Here is a 16,584-nt window from a genome sequence, read left to right on the forward strand (position 1 = left end):
CAAACCAACACCTGGATAATTGCAAAATAGAAGTCTTAGTGAAGTAAGTTATCTCGGCTGCTGAGCCCCAAGATCCCCTCACAATCTGTTCTGAAATGGGACAACTTAACACACAATAGGGCACAATGAGCAGAATGGGGTTGAACAGAGTGTAAAGTAAAAAAAGAAGAGAAGCAAAAAGGCTCTCCTGAAATTTCCTTATCATGAAGATGGATGGCCTGGTGATTCCACGACATGCAGGAGGAGGGAGGGTGTCTCCCTTTGGGTAGTGGGTTAATAATTCATCAGGATAGCTCCCAATTTCTCCAGGAGGGAACATCTGGCTTCTTATTGTACCTTTCATCCCAGAGAAGCAGAACACCCCCAATGGATGAGACTGTAGTTCCAATGGGTCCAATGCCACTGTGGTTTAATATGAGATATGGTATTTGGAGGAGGAAGCAAATATTTAGGGCATGAACACCAGGTGCCAGAGAGTGTGCTGAGGACATTTGATGCCTGTGGATCCTATTCTTTTCCCCTCCCAGAGAGAAACGCCAATAACTGGAGGTTCAGAGATGGAGAGTTACCAATTAGAAAATTTAAATAATGCCCTATGTCTGTCTGTCTGCCTGCCTGCCTGTCTGTCTGTCTGTCTGTCTGTCTCTCTCTCTCTCTCTCTCTCTCTCTCTCTCTCTCTCTCTCTCACACACACACACACAGAGTAGCAAAGCATGAATTAAACCCAGCTCCTTCTGATGCAAAGAGCAGCCCCCATCCCCTGTCCCTCCAAACAGGCCGGGTTTTGCACCTAGGGCTTTCGTCACTCCCTCATCTGAGTGGGAACAGTCTTGGCTCCCAACGTTGTTGTGAAGATCCCTGAGTTTCTACATCCCTGGTCATTACAGCCTGCAGTGGGAGAGCAAGGCTGTCCCAGATGGGAAATATCTTTGACTTGGCCATTAGCAGCCTTCCATGTGTGGCCACCATGCAAGGCTGGGTTTGACTCCAGTGGCTCTGTGGACTTGTGTAGAACGTGTGCTCTAACATGCCAGTGGCCTGCTTCCTCCCCATGCTGACTGTTGACAGAGGCACTTGCTTCTCTGCAAGCTTCTGCAAGGTGACTCCCTTTGTGGGATCACACCCTTGCCTGGGCCCTCTGCTTAATGATAGGAACTCGGTACTCCTCCTGACAGCACCTCTATTCAGAATGGGGGAGTTTACTCAGTGCCCTGGAGACTGCCTTGATTTCAGTTCAGCAGTGAGCTCTGGCCCTAATTACAAGGTGAACTGCTCACAATGAGGCAGAGAAAAGCTTTTTCCTAATGGCATCAAGCAAAGGCTGCATTGAAATAACTGTGCATGTGACATTTACTCTATCCCATTAGGAACTTTATTCCTTGGAGACACAATGAGTCACACTTCTGAAATGGATTTGAAATATGTGTCAATGGAAAGGGTTTTGAGTGACCCCTGACCCTTCTCCAGTGGAAATACTGACTCCTGGAGTGTGCTCTACCTTCCTTTGCATAAATCCATTAATTCATTCATTTATTCAATTATTCAGCAGAGCTGGGCAATAGGAATCCATCCTATGCCAGGCCCCATGCTAAGATGAGAGAACACAGATGTCTTAATGGAACCCCCCGTCCTCTGGAGCTCAAAAGTATAGGAGACAAACATGAAAACACAGTCAGCCAATGAGATGTTTCTAATGCTCTGGTACCATAAGGGAATAAGGAGGTAGAATAAAATTGTTTATGTGTTAGGAAGCCAACATTTATGACACCCTTATGCTTGACAGTCACTGTCATCCTGTATGTTGTCTATAGAGTCATTTCTTTGACCTACATAGTGACCCTGTGTGGGAACAACTCTTATTATCAACATTGTGCAGTAATAGACACAGGCTGACCTTTAAAGGAACTTTCCCAAGGCAGCACAATTAGAGGAGTGGATTGGCCAACAGGGCTTGAACTTAGGGCCTCTGCCTCCAGAGTTCATTGACTGGACCATTAAACCCTGTTGTCTCCCAATAGATCTCGGGCCAGTGGGGACGATTGAGAGTCTCTTCCCAGCTCAGGTTGCCATGACTTGAATTACCTCTCTGGCTTCAGTTTCTTCCTCCCTTGAATGAATGCTTATTCCCAGTATTCTGGAGGATTATGTAGATAAGGTAGGAGACAGGCATGGTTTGTATGCTGGTGAGGTAGTTGTCTCAGAGCAAGATACCTTCCAGTTTTCTGTAGGTTCTTAAGATAGCAATTCAAATATTTATGACCCAAAAGTTAAAAAAAAAGTAAATGCTTTTTAACAAGGTCTATTGTAAGGTCACAAGAGACCCCATAATCTAGTGGCTAAAAGCATGAAATTTTGCATAAGTATTAGAGAATTACAGCATTCATGCATTGATTGGTCCACTGGAATGTCAGCTTCTCAAGTTCAGATTCAGGCTGTTGGATTTGAATTAACATGCCTCTAAAGAATATATGCAAATAGACAAATTGCACATGAAAAGATGCACAACCTCAGTAGAACTGAGAAAACTGAAAAATAGAATCACTCAACGTATGTTTGGGTGGATAAAGTAAAAGAGAGAGGTATTGTCAGTAACATGGTAGACACACCAAAAACATTATTCTTTATGATAGGACTTTATGCTGCTTGAGTTAGACATAGGACTAGCACAGGAGCCAGAAATGTCTTTCCCTAAGTGTAATGCAAAGAAGGTAAAGGTAAAGGTAAGGTAAAGGCCCTCCCGTTGATCGTCGATTTGCTCGAGCGGGCCCAGTAACGTCTCCATTGGAGACTTTGTTGTTACTGTGTCTGGCATATCGAATACTCTCGGTAGCTTGCCGGGCTCTCCGAGAGGGGCGGAGGAATCGAACTCGGGTCGGCCATGTTGGCCGCGTGTAAGGCGAACGCCCTACCCGCTGTGCTATGCAAAGAAAATGGGGAAAAAACACACCTTTTGAAAACAAAGACACAAAATTCATAGCAGCATTTTTCACAATAGTCAAAAGATAGAAACTGTCTCAATGCTACCTGTATCACTTATATCACTTGTCATCCCACTGCTCATCGATTTGCTCAAGTGGGTGCCAATAATGTTTCCATTGTCCCTGTCATGTGCTAATGTAGCCCAATGGCATCTGCTCACTCTAGGAACACGAATAGCATCAAACCATTCATTCGGGATCTTGACAAAGAAGTCTGACTTGTCAGCATGCAAAATTCAATACTATTAAGGAAAAATTGGGGAGAGAAATACAACAGGGGTTAAGCGCACATGCTTTGTCATGTGCAGGACTCTTGTTCAATCCTTGGCACTATATGGTCCCCTGAGCATCTTTAAGTATAGCCTAAATGCTCTGGAGCCCTGTCCGAATGGCCTTAGTGTTCTTGTACTTCAGAACCTGAGCAGTGTCACACCCTAGAACCCAAGCATGAAACTGCCAGGCTGTGTTAGTCAAGTATCTCAGCGACCCCCCTCCCACCTCCCCACCATTCTCATCTTCCTAAGTACTTTCTGGGAGGCACCCCTGCCCCCTGCATAGAAAGGACATATGGTGGTAACTAATAACACATGCCCAAACAGGAAACAACCTTGAAAACTGGACAAAGCCGGTCATAGAGGTCCATATCCTATGATTACATTGATCTCATCTGTCATTTGCCTTGATAATATGCAAATCTATAGAGATAGGAAGCATGTCAGTAGTTGCCTGAAGTTGGAAGACTTCTGGGAGATGGGAAGTGAGCTGACTACTAATGGTACAGGGATGATAAAAATGTTATGGAATCAGTTAATTGTTATTTGTCTTGACTTGGTGAATGCTTCATAACCACAGACTTTTATGCTTGAAAAGAGTGACTCAATGGGGCTGGAGAGCTAGTATAGGAGTTAAAGCAGCTCCCCAGACTTGATACATGGACTTGCCACATAGAGTTCCCCCAAAACTGGCAGGAGTGGTCTCAGAGCACAGAGCTAGGATTAAAGCCAAATCACCACTGGGAGAAAGGAAGGGAGAAAGGGAAGGGGGGAGGGAGGGAGGGCAGAAGGGAAGGAGGGAGGGAGAGAAGGAGAGGAGAAGGGTAGGTAAGGAGGAAGGGAGAGAGGGAAGTAGAGGAGGAGGGTATGGAAGGAAGGAAGGAGGGAGGGAGGGAGGGAGGGAGGGAGGGAGGGAGGGAGGGAGCAGAAGGGAGTAACTCAATTAGCATGGGAATCACATCCCAATAAAACAATGATTTAAACATTCAGACACTGCTATTGCTTTGAGTATTGGTGTTTTCTGTTGGATAAAAAAAGTTCTGAAATGAAATTGAATTAAACTCAAGCTTATTGATAGACCCTAACTCAAATACCAGCATGAAGATTGTAAGGCGAACGCCCTACCCGCTGTGCTATCACTCCAGCCTAAAGGTAAAGGCCCTCCCGTTGATCGTCGATTTGCTCGAGTGGGCCCAGTAACGTCTCTCTCCATTGGAGACTTTGTTGTTACTGTGTCTGGCATATCGAATACTCTCGGTAGCTTGCCGGGCTCTCCGAGAGGGGCGGAGGAATCGAACTCGGGTTGGCCATGTTGGCCGCTTGTTTAATGAAAGATTATATGTTGGATTCTTGACACAGTGACTGGTATAAAAATGCTCTGTAATAGATAACTATGATGTGGAGTTTCCCTTTCTCTTATGCATTCTGAAGAGAAGGGTCAGTAAAGCTCCAGGTAAACTGGCTGTCATCCTCAAATGAATGTGTCTCTGTTATAACAGTCTCATTGCTCTGATTTCTTGTTATTTATTTCTTAACTAATATAACAGAGACCTTGCTCAAGATGTGCTCATGAAAAATTACCCTTTTAATGGGAGAACATTTAATGAGAAACTGTGTTATCTACTGCATAAGTGCCCTTCATACAAATTAGCTTGGCCCTGGGTCCTAATCTAAATTGGGCTCCTTACTTTCCTCTAAATGGCCTAATATTTTCTTATTAATCTCTGCCCTTGTTCACCTAATATGGCTCTGCCTTTTCTTATAACACCCCCCTCTGTAGTGCTCTGTGCCCTCACAAATATTTTGTTAAGGCTGACTTTGTATCTGACTTATGAACTTTGGGGAAAAGATATTGATTTCATCTTCAAGCTTCTTGTCCAGGAGAGCTTTCATGGTTTAATGTACTGAGTGTCAAACGATTCTGGCCAGGTGAGTTTGGGATGCAATATGAAGTTTTATAGATAAGCTAGATAGAACAAAAGCAAGTTATCATAGCGGTTATGAAAAGGGACTTAGAAAAACAGAACACCACCAAACCACAAGCCTGGGCTTTGGATCAAAAGATCTGGGTTCAAGTCACTCTTAGTTAGGTTTGATGAATTATTTGGCCTCTCAAATGCTCCATTTAATTCATAACTCTAAAACTTGAATTATAGTATTCAGATCAAGGTTATTCCTGAGATTAAACAAGTTGGTGTACTCTGCACAGGACATGTTCAGTGCTACTTGTTTGGTTACTAGAACAAAAAATTGAGAAATTCTCAATGATGAAAGGCCTGTTAGTAGTCACTGAAAGAACATAAACTGTTGGAGAAACAGAGGAGTGTGTGTTTGTGTGTGTGTGTGTGTTTGTGTAAGAGAGAGGGGGGAAGAGTAAGAGAGAGAGAAAGAGAGAGAGACACTTCCCAAGAAATAAGCCAAACAACTCCAAAAAACATAATTCTGTATTGGTAAAGGGAAAGGTGTTTGATATTTGCATGACTGAGACCTAAACCTGAAAGCTTTGTGACCTTTCCCACAGTGATTCAATAAATAAATTAAAAAAAAAAAGATAAAAATGTCCATTAAGAAGGGAATGATTGGAAAATGTATCATGTTCATATGATAGAAAGTACAATATGGATATTACAAAAAATTAGATGTATATTTATATGGAAGGCACATTAAATAACAAAATTTGATAAACCGAACAATATGTAAATAAATAAAAATAAATAAAAATAAGCATATACAGATTAAAAAAAGAACATAATTCTGCATATGTCTATAGAGCTGCAGGGAGAAATGACTTGCAGTGCTGAGGGCTGTGTTGTTGAGTGAGGTGTCAATATAGGCTGCTTTGTGGCAGATGTTCTCTTTGTTTTCAGCTTTAGTCTTTGATATCTGCCTTCACAGAAACCTCGGGCTTAATTTTTAAATCAATTATAATTTCTGACTAATAATTCATGTGTTACATTTGTTTGTGAAACTAATAGGAGTTTGGAACTGCAGGTCCAGGCCTGACTCTGCAGACGTTTCTCCTGTGGGCTCCTGCGTTCTGCATACTGATCTGCATGCTTCATTTACTGGGCCAATATTGATGGTCACAGCTGGCATTTATAGTATACTTACTATGTCTACCATGAATAAATGAATAGATATTTCACACCTACTACTATACCTGGAGCTGGGCTGGAGCGATAGCACAGCGGGTAGGGCATTCGCCTTACAAGCGGCCAACATGGCCGACCCGAGTTCGATTCCTCCGCCCCTCTCGGAGAGGCCGGCAAGCTACCGACAGTATTCCATATGCCAGACACAGTAACAACAAAGTCTCCAATGGAGACGTTACTGGGCCCGCTCGAGCAAATTGACGATCAACGGGAGGACCTTTACCCTTTACCTTTTTACTACTATACCTACCACTTTTAAGTTACTTTAAAAATTACTCTGTACAGTCAATATTTTTCTGGGGCCAGGAAGATAGTACATCAAGGAAGGTGCTTGCCTTGCACACGGCCAACTTGGATTCGATCCCCAGCACCATGTATGATCATTCAAGAATTGCCAGGACTGGTACATGAGAACCGAGTCAGGAAAAAGCCCTGAGCCCCACTGGATGTGGCCCCAAACACAAACAAACAAACAAAAAACTCAGTAAATATTTTATCAAGACTTTCAACTGATCATGAAACAGGTTCACCAGGCAGTTTCATTGACTTACAAGGAAAGAGGCCATGGTTTTGAAAGAAAATGTGTGGCTCTAAAGAATATATCTTCTTTGTCTCATTGCTGAGTTGTCAGTAGACTTGGCCTTGGAAGGTGGGAATGAAGAAATGAAAGCAATGCCAGTCATGTTTTGCCAATAGAAAAGTTATTAGTTGTTATCTATTGCTGTTCTCTGTCTTTATTAATGAGGTGCCATCAGTGTATACTACCAGTAACTCACACTTAATTTGGTTTAATTAACACAAATTATAGTACCAGCATCAATGTGTTGAACTTGTCCTCAAATAATTCTTAGCTATACATTATGGAGAGGCCTTAGTTTGCTCATCATGTAGATCTGAGGTTCCCAAACTTATTTGACTTTGTGCCCCCTTCTCAGAAAAAAAGATTACTTAGTACCCCCTGGAAAATATTTCTTCTTAAAGCAAACATAGCACAGTGGTAGGGCGTTTGCCTTGCATGCGGCCAGCCTGGCTGAGCCGGGTTCAATTCCTCCACAATTCCTCTGCCCCTCTTGGAGAGCCTGGCAAGCCATCGAGAGTATCTCGCCCGCACGGGAAAGCCTGGCAAGCTACCCATGAAGTATTCAATATGCCAAACACAGTAACAAGTCTCACGATGGAGACGTTACTGGGCCCACTCGAACAAATCGATAAACAGGAGGACAGTGCAGCAAGCCCCACAGTTGCACCCAAGCGTACCAACACTAACACGGATCATTCCATGCCCCTGACTCAGAAACACTGCTGTAGAATTACCTTCATTGTCCTCAGCTCTAAGTTTGATTGATAAGGAAAAGTATATTGGATTTCCTATCAGAAGTTGAAGTTTAGGATGCTCCAAGATGTGTCAGATGACTAGTGTCACACATTTTAAGAAACATGAGTGCAGTGTTCCAACATACAACCAGTTTCATAAAAAATTTGTTAAGTTAGAAATTTGAATTATGTGGTCATCTCTTTTATTTATTTAATATGCAAATTTAGACAAGATACTTGAATTCTGTACCCTGCATATTCATTATCTTGAAGAGATTTTGAGCTGTTTTATAGGGTAGGCACAGTTGATAAAACATCTTGTCTGACACGTACTTAGTTTATAGTAACATTATTGTTCCTAGTTTATGTGGATTCATTTTCACTTCTTGGTGTAGTATAGCAAAATATTATGCTAATAATTATGGAGAAAACCTGTTGCAAAGTGAGGAAATAACCTACTGCATAGCATAGAAACCTATTTCTCTACACATGAGTTAGCAGACGAGATATTGTAAAAGCATTTTTTTGATGACTGTCCCTGGGTCATTACTTGATACAAAGCAATTACTCTGGAGTCTCACTATAAAATAGCCCAAGGAATTGGGCTTACGGAGGATCTTGGACCCTGGCCAAAGTCATATTAAACGCTGGAAAGGCCAAAGCAGCTCAGCACTAATACCATTCTAACAAGAAAGCTAGACATGAACTCTTACTGGGTGATTATCGTTTGTTGAATGCCAAGGATGTATCAAAAACCACATTTGGTGCTTTACATGTTGTATGGCTTGTTTATCTTAATGACCCAATGAATTTAGTTTTTTTTTCTATTTTTTTCTGCCTAAAAAACAGGTTCAGAGAGGAAAAAAATTCGTTACAGAATTTCAAAGAATTCCACGTTTCACTGCATAATCTTTGTCACCATGTAATTGTTACACCTTGTTTTTCAGTAATACAAGCATAATATTTTTAAACAATGGCTAAATATTACTTTCTGTATAAAAATAAGAGGTATAAACCCTGCGATGAGTTTTTAGCAAGATAAGTAGAACCAAACTTTGTGTCTGTCAGTATTACCATTCCTTTGTACTTGATCTATTGACTGAACTTTCCTTGGATGTAGGAGAAAGCAGAGAACAGCTTTCAGAGTTGGGGGTGTTTAAAACTGCTGGGGCCTGAATGCCTCATACCTGAATGCTGCTTTTCTCTTTTCAGGTCAGGATCGCAGTGAAGCCACTTTGATAAAGAGGTTTAAAGGTGAAGGGGTCCGGTACAAGGCGAAACTGATCGGAATTGATGAGGTTTCCGCAGCTCGGGGGGACAAGTTATGTCAAGATTCCATGATGAAACTCAAGGTACAAACATTATACTTAAGCTCTTACAGACTGAGGGAAAGCATTGTGATTAATATGGTACAAACATTTTATTCATTCATTGGTCAATTACTTGGTTCACTGATGAGTCACTGCATTTATTCACTGGGAAGAGTTACTAATCATTAGATAAATGTTTCTTGAATACCTATTATATGGAGGTGTTTTGATAGGGCCCATTTCATCATTATTGGGTATCATAATTATTCAATTTCATTTTCATCATATAATGCAATAACACAAATACACACATCATCACATTGTAATGTCTCTCAACTATTTTAAATTTTACTGAATTGTTTTGCAGTAATCTTAATATATTGTATGATATGACAAACTATGGTAAAAGATGCTGTTAAGATAAAATCCCATTTTATTCATTTTTGTTTTGTATTTTATAACAAACAGATGCAAATTTTAATAACATCACTAAATATTGGGATTTTGAGATACTATTAAAATTGTCATTTTAAATGCTCTAAGGAAGATTAATATTGAGGAAAAAAACTGGAAACTTTTTGGGAGGTGTACAAATGATTCTCTGGGGATATCCTATATATGGTATTCTGTGGTATTGCAATAGAATTCAGGTGACCATCCAGTGCCAGGGATCAAACCCGAGCCTCTTGCATACAAAGCATGTGCTCCAGGCCTTTATGCCATCTCTCTGGCCGTGAAATCGGAAATTATTTAAATATTCTTACCGAGAAATTGCATTACTAGTCATTAAATATACATATAAAAGAATATTTTCCCTTATCATTTTCATATACAGTGTTTCTCACCTTGAAAAAAAAACAAATGATTTAGCAAGAAGTCTACAAAGATTATGCATAAGATTATGCATTTGACAACTTACTTGAAAATACAGAGAGGTGTAAAGAAGAAAGTTAAAACCATCCACACAAAGAAAAACAGTGTCAGCATATCTGTGTATAACTTATGCTATATTTTTATTTTTACATGCATTGTACAAATGATACATATAGGTATATCATTGAAATTGCTAACTTTTAAGTTTTATAATTTTTTTCTTCAATAGTCCCTGAGGACTATGGTTAGATTCCTTTTATGAACATATTAAAGAGAAATGACAGGGGGAAAAAGACAAAATAAGCAAAATCAAGGCTGCACAACTATTCAGAAATACTAAATGAAACAATATCTCTAAAGTAGCACTGTAGCACTGTCCTCTGCTGTTCATCTATTTGCTCAAGCAGGCACCAGTAACGTCTTCATTGTGAGACTTGTTCCTTTTTTTTTTTTTTGGCATATCAAATATGCCACAGGGAGCTTGCCAGGCTGTGCGGGGCAGGTGGGATACTCTTGGTAGCTTGCCAGGCTCTCAAGAGGGATGGAGGAATCGAACCCTGGTCAACCACATGCAAGGCAAATGCTCTACCTGTTGTCCTATTGCTCTCATAGATGATTAAAAATCACAGATCTTATTACAAATATAAGTTTATACTAATTTTACTTTTAAAGGGTGGGTTGCATATCATTTCTGGTGGAACTTGGGAAACCATACGTGGTGCTAGGGATTGAAGCTGGTTCAACTGCATGCAAGACAAGTGCTTTACCTGATATACTGTCTCCCCAGCCTATTAATTTTCTTAATAGTTGTGTGTAGAGAGCAGACACTCAGTCTACATGTAAAATTATTATAAGGAATCATTATTTTTAAAAATTCTTAATTTGTGATCCATTACTTTATTTTTATGTTTTTTAAGATGTTGGATCTATATTTTTGTTGTTTCACTTGAAGTATTGGGAATCCACATGCAAAGCACACACTTTACTGATGAACACACCCCCACTCTCATTGATTTATTTTCTGTTACATAGGTAAACTTTATATCAAAATCTTGATTTACCAGGTTGCCTCTTGGAGGAAGTTACTATAACTTTTTTATAAATGTTTTTTCTCTCTCTCTCTTTTTCCCTTTTTGGGTCACACCCTGCAATGCACAGGGGTTACTCCTGGCTCATGCACTCAGGAATTACTCCTCGCAGTGCTGGCAATCAAACCTGGGTCAGCCGTGTGCAAGACAAATGCCCTACCCGCTGTGCTATCCCTCCAGCCCCTACTGCACTGCACTGCACTGCACTGCACTGTCCTCCCATTGTTCATCGATTTGCTTGAGCGGGCCCAGTAGTGTCTCCATTGTGAGACTTGTTGTTACTGTGTTTGCTTATCGAATACGTCATGGGTAGCTTTGCAGGCTTTGCTGTGCGGGCGAGATACTCTCAGTAGCTTGCCGGGCTCTCCGAGAGGGGCAAAGGAATCAAACCCAGCTCAGCCGGGCTGGACATGTGCAAGGCAAACATCCTACTGCTGTGCTATAGCTCCAGCCCCAAGCCCCTACCATGACTTTTTAAGTAGTAAATTCTTGATGGCGTGTTTCAGGGTAGTCCAGAAATGAACCTTCTTCTACCATGCACTCAGGAATTACTCCTCGCAGTGCTGGCAATCAAACCTGGGTCAGCCGTGTGCAAGACAAATGCCCTACCCGCTGTGCTATCCCTCCAGCCCCTACTGCACTGCACTGCACTGCACTGCACTGTCCTCCCATTGTTCATCGATTTGCTTGAGCGGGCCAAATTCTACCAAGACCAAATCTAACTGAGAAGAAGGCATGGAGGTTTGGGGAGAGATCTGAGAGAATCCTCAGCCACATATTGTAGACTCATGGACACTGGCCTAGAATATGTGAGGTAGATGCACAGCCATGGTGGACATTCTCGAAGGAGGCTGACTAGCCACGTGGTTTGTGATGAGTTAGTAACTGAACCCACCTCTCCCTGCACCCCTGCTCTTCCTGGAGCAACACCAGACACTGCTGCAGGACTCAATCTCCTTGTCTCGCTCATCAGTGGGTGGGCTGCAGAGCACCAGGAGAGATGAGCATTCAGGCTGAACTTCTCCCAACTCTTCCCAAGCTTGCCCCACCCCTGGTTCAGCTTCTTCACCCCCACCTTACCACACAAACTCTCATCTACTCCACTTGTCTCTTCACTTATACCTACTCTCCAGGTTCAGCTTCTCCCCCAACCCCCAGCTTCTCCTCCCAATTTTCCCTCCCCATCTTATACCTCCATGTTCAACTTCTTCACTACCAACCCCCTGTCACTGCATCTCACTCCACTCACACTCAGTTGCTTCTCCCAAACTTCAATCAGGCTGAACCATCCTCCATCTCTGAGAAGACATTTGTTGTGGATGGCGACCAAGAGCAGGCTCTCCTTGACTCTATGCAAGTCCCTTTTTGTCTTGGTTTCTGGGCTACACTCAGCTGTGCTCATGGATCACTCCTAGCTTTGCACTCAGGAATTACTCCTGGCGGTACTCAGGCAATCATATGAGATGCCTCAGCTCAAACCTGGTCTGCTGTGTGCAAGGCAAATGCCTTACTTACTGTACTATTACTCTGCTTAAAATCCCTTTTTCAGCAGAGCAATGAGTGTGAGGTCAGAATAATGAAGATTTAATCATGATAAATATTAATTAAAAGGCATGAAGAAACTGTCCAGCGGTGGGTTCTCTCCAGAGTCCTGAGGCTGCTGAGGAGACAGGCCTTGAAGCAGCTCAGTGATACTTTGGGTGGCTGCCGCTAGTCTGTTGCATCTCTGTACCACATCAGCCAAGAGTCCACACTAGCTCACCCAAGAGAGGAGGTGCCTGGGCTCTACCTGGACATGTCCATGTCCAGTTTGAGAGGACAGACAGAGCGAGAGTGTGTGTGTGTATGTGTGTGTGTGTGTGTGTGTGTGTATCCTTCCATCAGTCACCATTGTGCAGTCAGATGCTCTGCCACTGAGCTATACTGCCCACCCCTTCCCCTTGCAATGTCAGGTATTAACTCATGATCATACACTTGCAAGTTCGGCTATCTAAGCCTCTGAACTATTCCTTTGGGCCTAATAACTTTGTGTTGCTTTATATGTCAACTAAAGAAATGATTCTTATGTCCCAAAATTATGCCATGGGCTAAATTGTGAGGCATAGAAAAGATCTTCCAGCATGTAGTAGGCACCTAAGAAAGTGTTTTCCATTTCTATCTGTGTCTTCCCAGCTCAGAAGGCTACCGTGAGAACCAAAAATCCTCAAGATATCCCCATCAACCTCTTCCCATTTCCCAACTGGAGCTGTCTCCTGCCCTCCTGTCTGTGCCCTTAGTTCTAAGTAACAGCAATGAACAGTCTACATGTTGAGGTGGGGAATGGAGACCCTGAGACATGGTGCCTGATGGGAATTGGTGCAGTTTATCAGGTCATGATCCAGGGTCGAATCCCACTGGGAGTAACAGTCTAATGAAATTGAATTTTTATTCACCAAAGATGGCAGTGTGTAACTAGTCATCGCTTTCATTTGTCATGCAAAGCTTCACCCCATCCACCAGCAGAAATACCACTGGTGCATCCATGTGGGCCCTTTCCACCTCTTTACAGACACATAGCCATTCTCCTGGGCAGGGCTTGGAGAATAACTGAGAACTGGCAAGCAGCGGGGGTGGGATAGCGGACATTCTCTGCTCAGCAGGACTATGTTATAAGAATGATGAACATTTGTTGTTGCTGTGATTCTAAAAGAAGAGTGGGCCTATTTTGTGACTGCTCTGAAGATGGGGATGCTGAATTTCAGTTTTATGACCCAAAGTTGCAGCCTCTTTCCCCAGGTCCTGTGATATTCTTACCAGGGAGGGAGCAACACCACGCATCCCCACTTCCATGTGATCTTTCAATTCTTCCAAATTTTTTGACAGGACTCCAACTTGGCCTGTCTTTTGTTTATGACTAGATGCCTGAGGTTGAAGATTTAGGGTGCAGATAGGTAGTCTCAGAAGTTATTTTACTTCAAATCTAGTCGTAAACGTAGGTTTCAATGTCAGGGTTTCTAGGACCAAGGTCTGATTGTCTGTTACCTCGGGAAGGGAAATTTGAGCACTTGCTATATGTCAATCTCTGTTCTCAACACTCAGCACAGATAATACATAAAACAAGTCATACAACAAGTTGAATGTGCATTCTTCTAGGCAAATAAAGAGACAATGGATTGTCTGGTGTGTGATGAGGAGGAAAGAAGTTTTTTGCTAGTGAATCCTCACACTGGAAGTGGATCACCCAATTATAAGGAACAGTCATTGATTATCCAGAAGAAATTGAGGAACATCTCTACAGAGTATTGAGTATCATATTAGTACATGTTTGTCTCATTCTCTCAGACCCACAGAAAATTATTTACATATAAGGAAGTGAGATTGAGAGACTGGGCCCTTGGCCCCACATCACAGAAAGCAGGGACTATAATCCTTGTCCTTTGATTCCATGTATATGTACAATACTTAATGTAAAGCTAACCCAGTAATCTCAAGAGAATACCCCTTCCTCATGCCTTTTTAACGTTCTTGCTTTCTAACGTTCATCATGCTCTACACCTGGGTTGAGAATATTCTTGTCTGAAAACAAGATCAACTTTTCTCATTTCCTGTAATGATGAAGTCATTATTTTGACATTTCTAGTCTTAAAAGCCCAGAACTGTACATGATGAGGATTGGGTTTAATGCCCTCCTCTATGGACATTTGTATTGATGAAGGGCTGGAAGGCCCTAGTTAGCTAATGCAGATTCCCCAAGATCCATGCAGTGTAAGACCTTTGCCTTACGTTGAGCAGTTTGCTCTTTGAGCAGTTGCCTAAGATGAGGGCCAGGCTCACCTCTCTCAGGCTGATATGGAGGTTAACTTAAAAAATCAAGTTTTTTTGTCTAACTCCCATCATATCAATTTTGATGGAGCCTGGGTTCCTCTAATAATTACTTTTTGCCTTTCAGGGAATATAATGTAGATAGAGCAATAAAAGGATAATATTCCAGCCATTGGTGAAGCTGATTTTCTAATTGTCTCAGACATATATATCATAAGTAGAAAAAAAGTTCAGAAAAAGGGAGCCCACTCTGTTGACAAATGAAATGCACTCTGGTTGGTTTGGTTTTTAGTGGCACAAGAGATCAATCCAAGAGCCTCACACATGCAAGACAGGTGCTCTACTCTCAAGCTACGTCCGTAGCACACTTGGTAGTAATAGTCCTCCAAAGTACTGAAATGTGATGGAGAAAGGCAGCAGAAGCTATAAAATATCTGGGAGAAAATTTGCAAACTAAAGACACACTTTTTTAAAAAACTCAATCACTGTAAGATACAGTTAAAAAGCTTTCCTGTTTGAGTTTCAGTCATACAATGATCAAACACCCATTCCCTCCACCAGTGTACATTTTCCACCACCAAAATCCCTAGTATCCCCCCACCCCATCTCAGTCCTCCTCCTGCCTCTATGGCAGACAGTTTCCCCCCATACTCTCTCTCTACTTTTGGGCATTATGATCTGCAATATAGATACTGAGAAGTTATCACGTTTGGTCCTTTATCTACTTTCAGCACATCTCCCATCCCGAATGATTCCTCCAACCATCACTGACTAAGCGATCCCTTCTCTATTCCAGTTGTTTTCTCCCCCAGCTCATGAGGCAAACTTCCAACTATGGAGCAATATTCCTGGCCCTTGTCTCTACTGTCCTTGGGTATCAGTCTCATGTTATTTTATATTCCACAAACAAGAGGACACACAATTTTGACACTTCTATTTTGTTTTAACAAAATCGAGGCATGCACTCTTGCAGTGGTGTCTTATTCTTTAAAATCTCTAAGCTCTCTTCATATGACAACTTTTTCAGGAAGTATAATGATAGTGAAAGCATTCAGGAATATATTCAGGGCCACACCTTTATTGAAAAGATTAAAACCATAGCCCCCATAAAACCCAGTGAAGATAATTGTGTTTATCTCAGGATCTCCCACTCTGAGTCAAGTGTGTAGGCATAGAGTGGGCGTACTATAAATCTTGATTAGTCAAACAAATCAATGTCAGATATCTACCTATGCAGTGTTAGAGTATCTGGGATAAATGTTCCCCTAAAATATCTTGAAGACACAGGCCCATCAGGTAGAAGACATGTGGGGGGGGGGGAGGAGTGCAGAGCACAAAATATACATGATTGGTAGCACTGGTGCATAGCATCTGACGTGTCTCTGGGACTAGAGATTTTCAAATGAAAATACTAAAGTGAAAACCATGTCCCTCTTTCAACAGGGCGTTGTTGCTGGCGCTCGCTCCAAAGGAGAACACAAACAGAAAATCTTTTTAACCATTTCCTTTGGAGGAATCAAGATCTTTGATGAGAAGACAGGGGTAAGTAAAAAAGCACATGGCGTCATGAGATTGAATCCACGGAGTGATGTGCCCTTAAAAACCTCTACTTGGGGCAAGAATATCAAACAAGCATAAACACACATAAAATAGCTGACACACTCCATCAGTAGTGATCATCTATCACAGGAAGGCTTCCTCTCAGCTTTGGCTGCTTTGACAGTCTGTGTTTTCTAGAGTGGTACTGTGATAAAAGTGTCACTCCATCGCAGTAATGTAATGAGAGATAGAGGAGC

The 16,584-nt window shown here is 41.9% G+C and overlaps 1 protein-coding gene across 4 annotated transcripts in view; it reads left to right on the forward strand.

Moving 5' to 3' along the window:
- DAB1 (DAB adaptor protein 1) overlaps positions 1–16,584 on the forward strand; it is a 413,306-nt gene that overhangs the window by 263,362 nt on the left and 133,360 nt on the right. For all 4 annotated transcript variants that reach the window (XM_056122171.1, XM_056122170.1, XM_056122173.1 and 1 more), the window contains exons 3-4: positions 8,929–9,068; positions 16,232–16,330. In XM_056122171.1, coding sequence (XP_055978146.1) covers positions 8,929–9,068; positions 16,232–16,330 — 239 coding nt within the window. The remainder of the gene's footprint in view (positions 1–8,928; positions 9,069–16,231; positions 16,331–16,584) is intronic.

The sequence above is a fragment of the Sorex fumeus genome, unplaced genomic scaffold, assembly GCF_029834395.1.
Source record: "Sorex fumeus unplaced genomic scaffold, SorFum_2.1 ptg000045l, whole genome shotgun sequence".
Lineage (NCBI taxonomy): Eukaryota > Metazoa > Chordata > Mammalia > Eulipotyphla > Soricidae > Sorex > Sorex fumeus.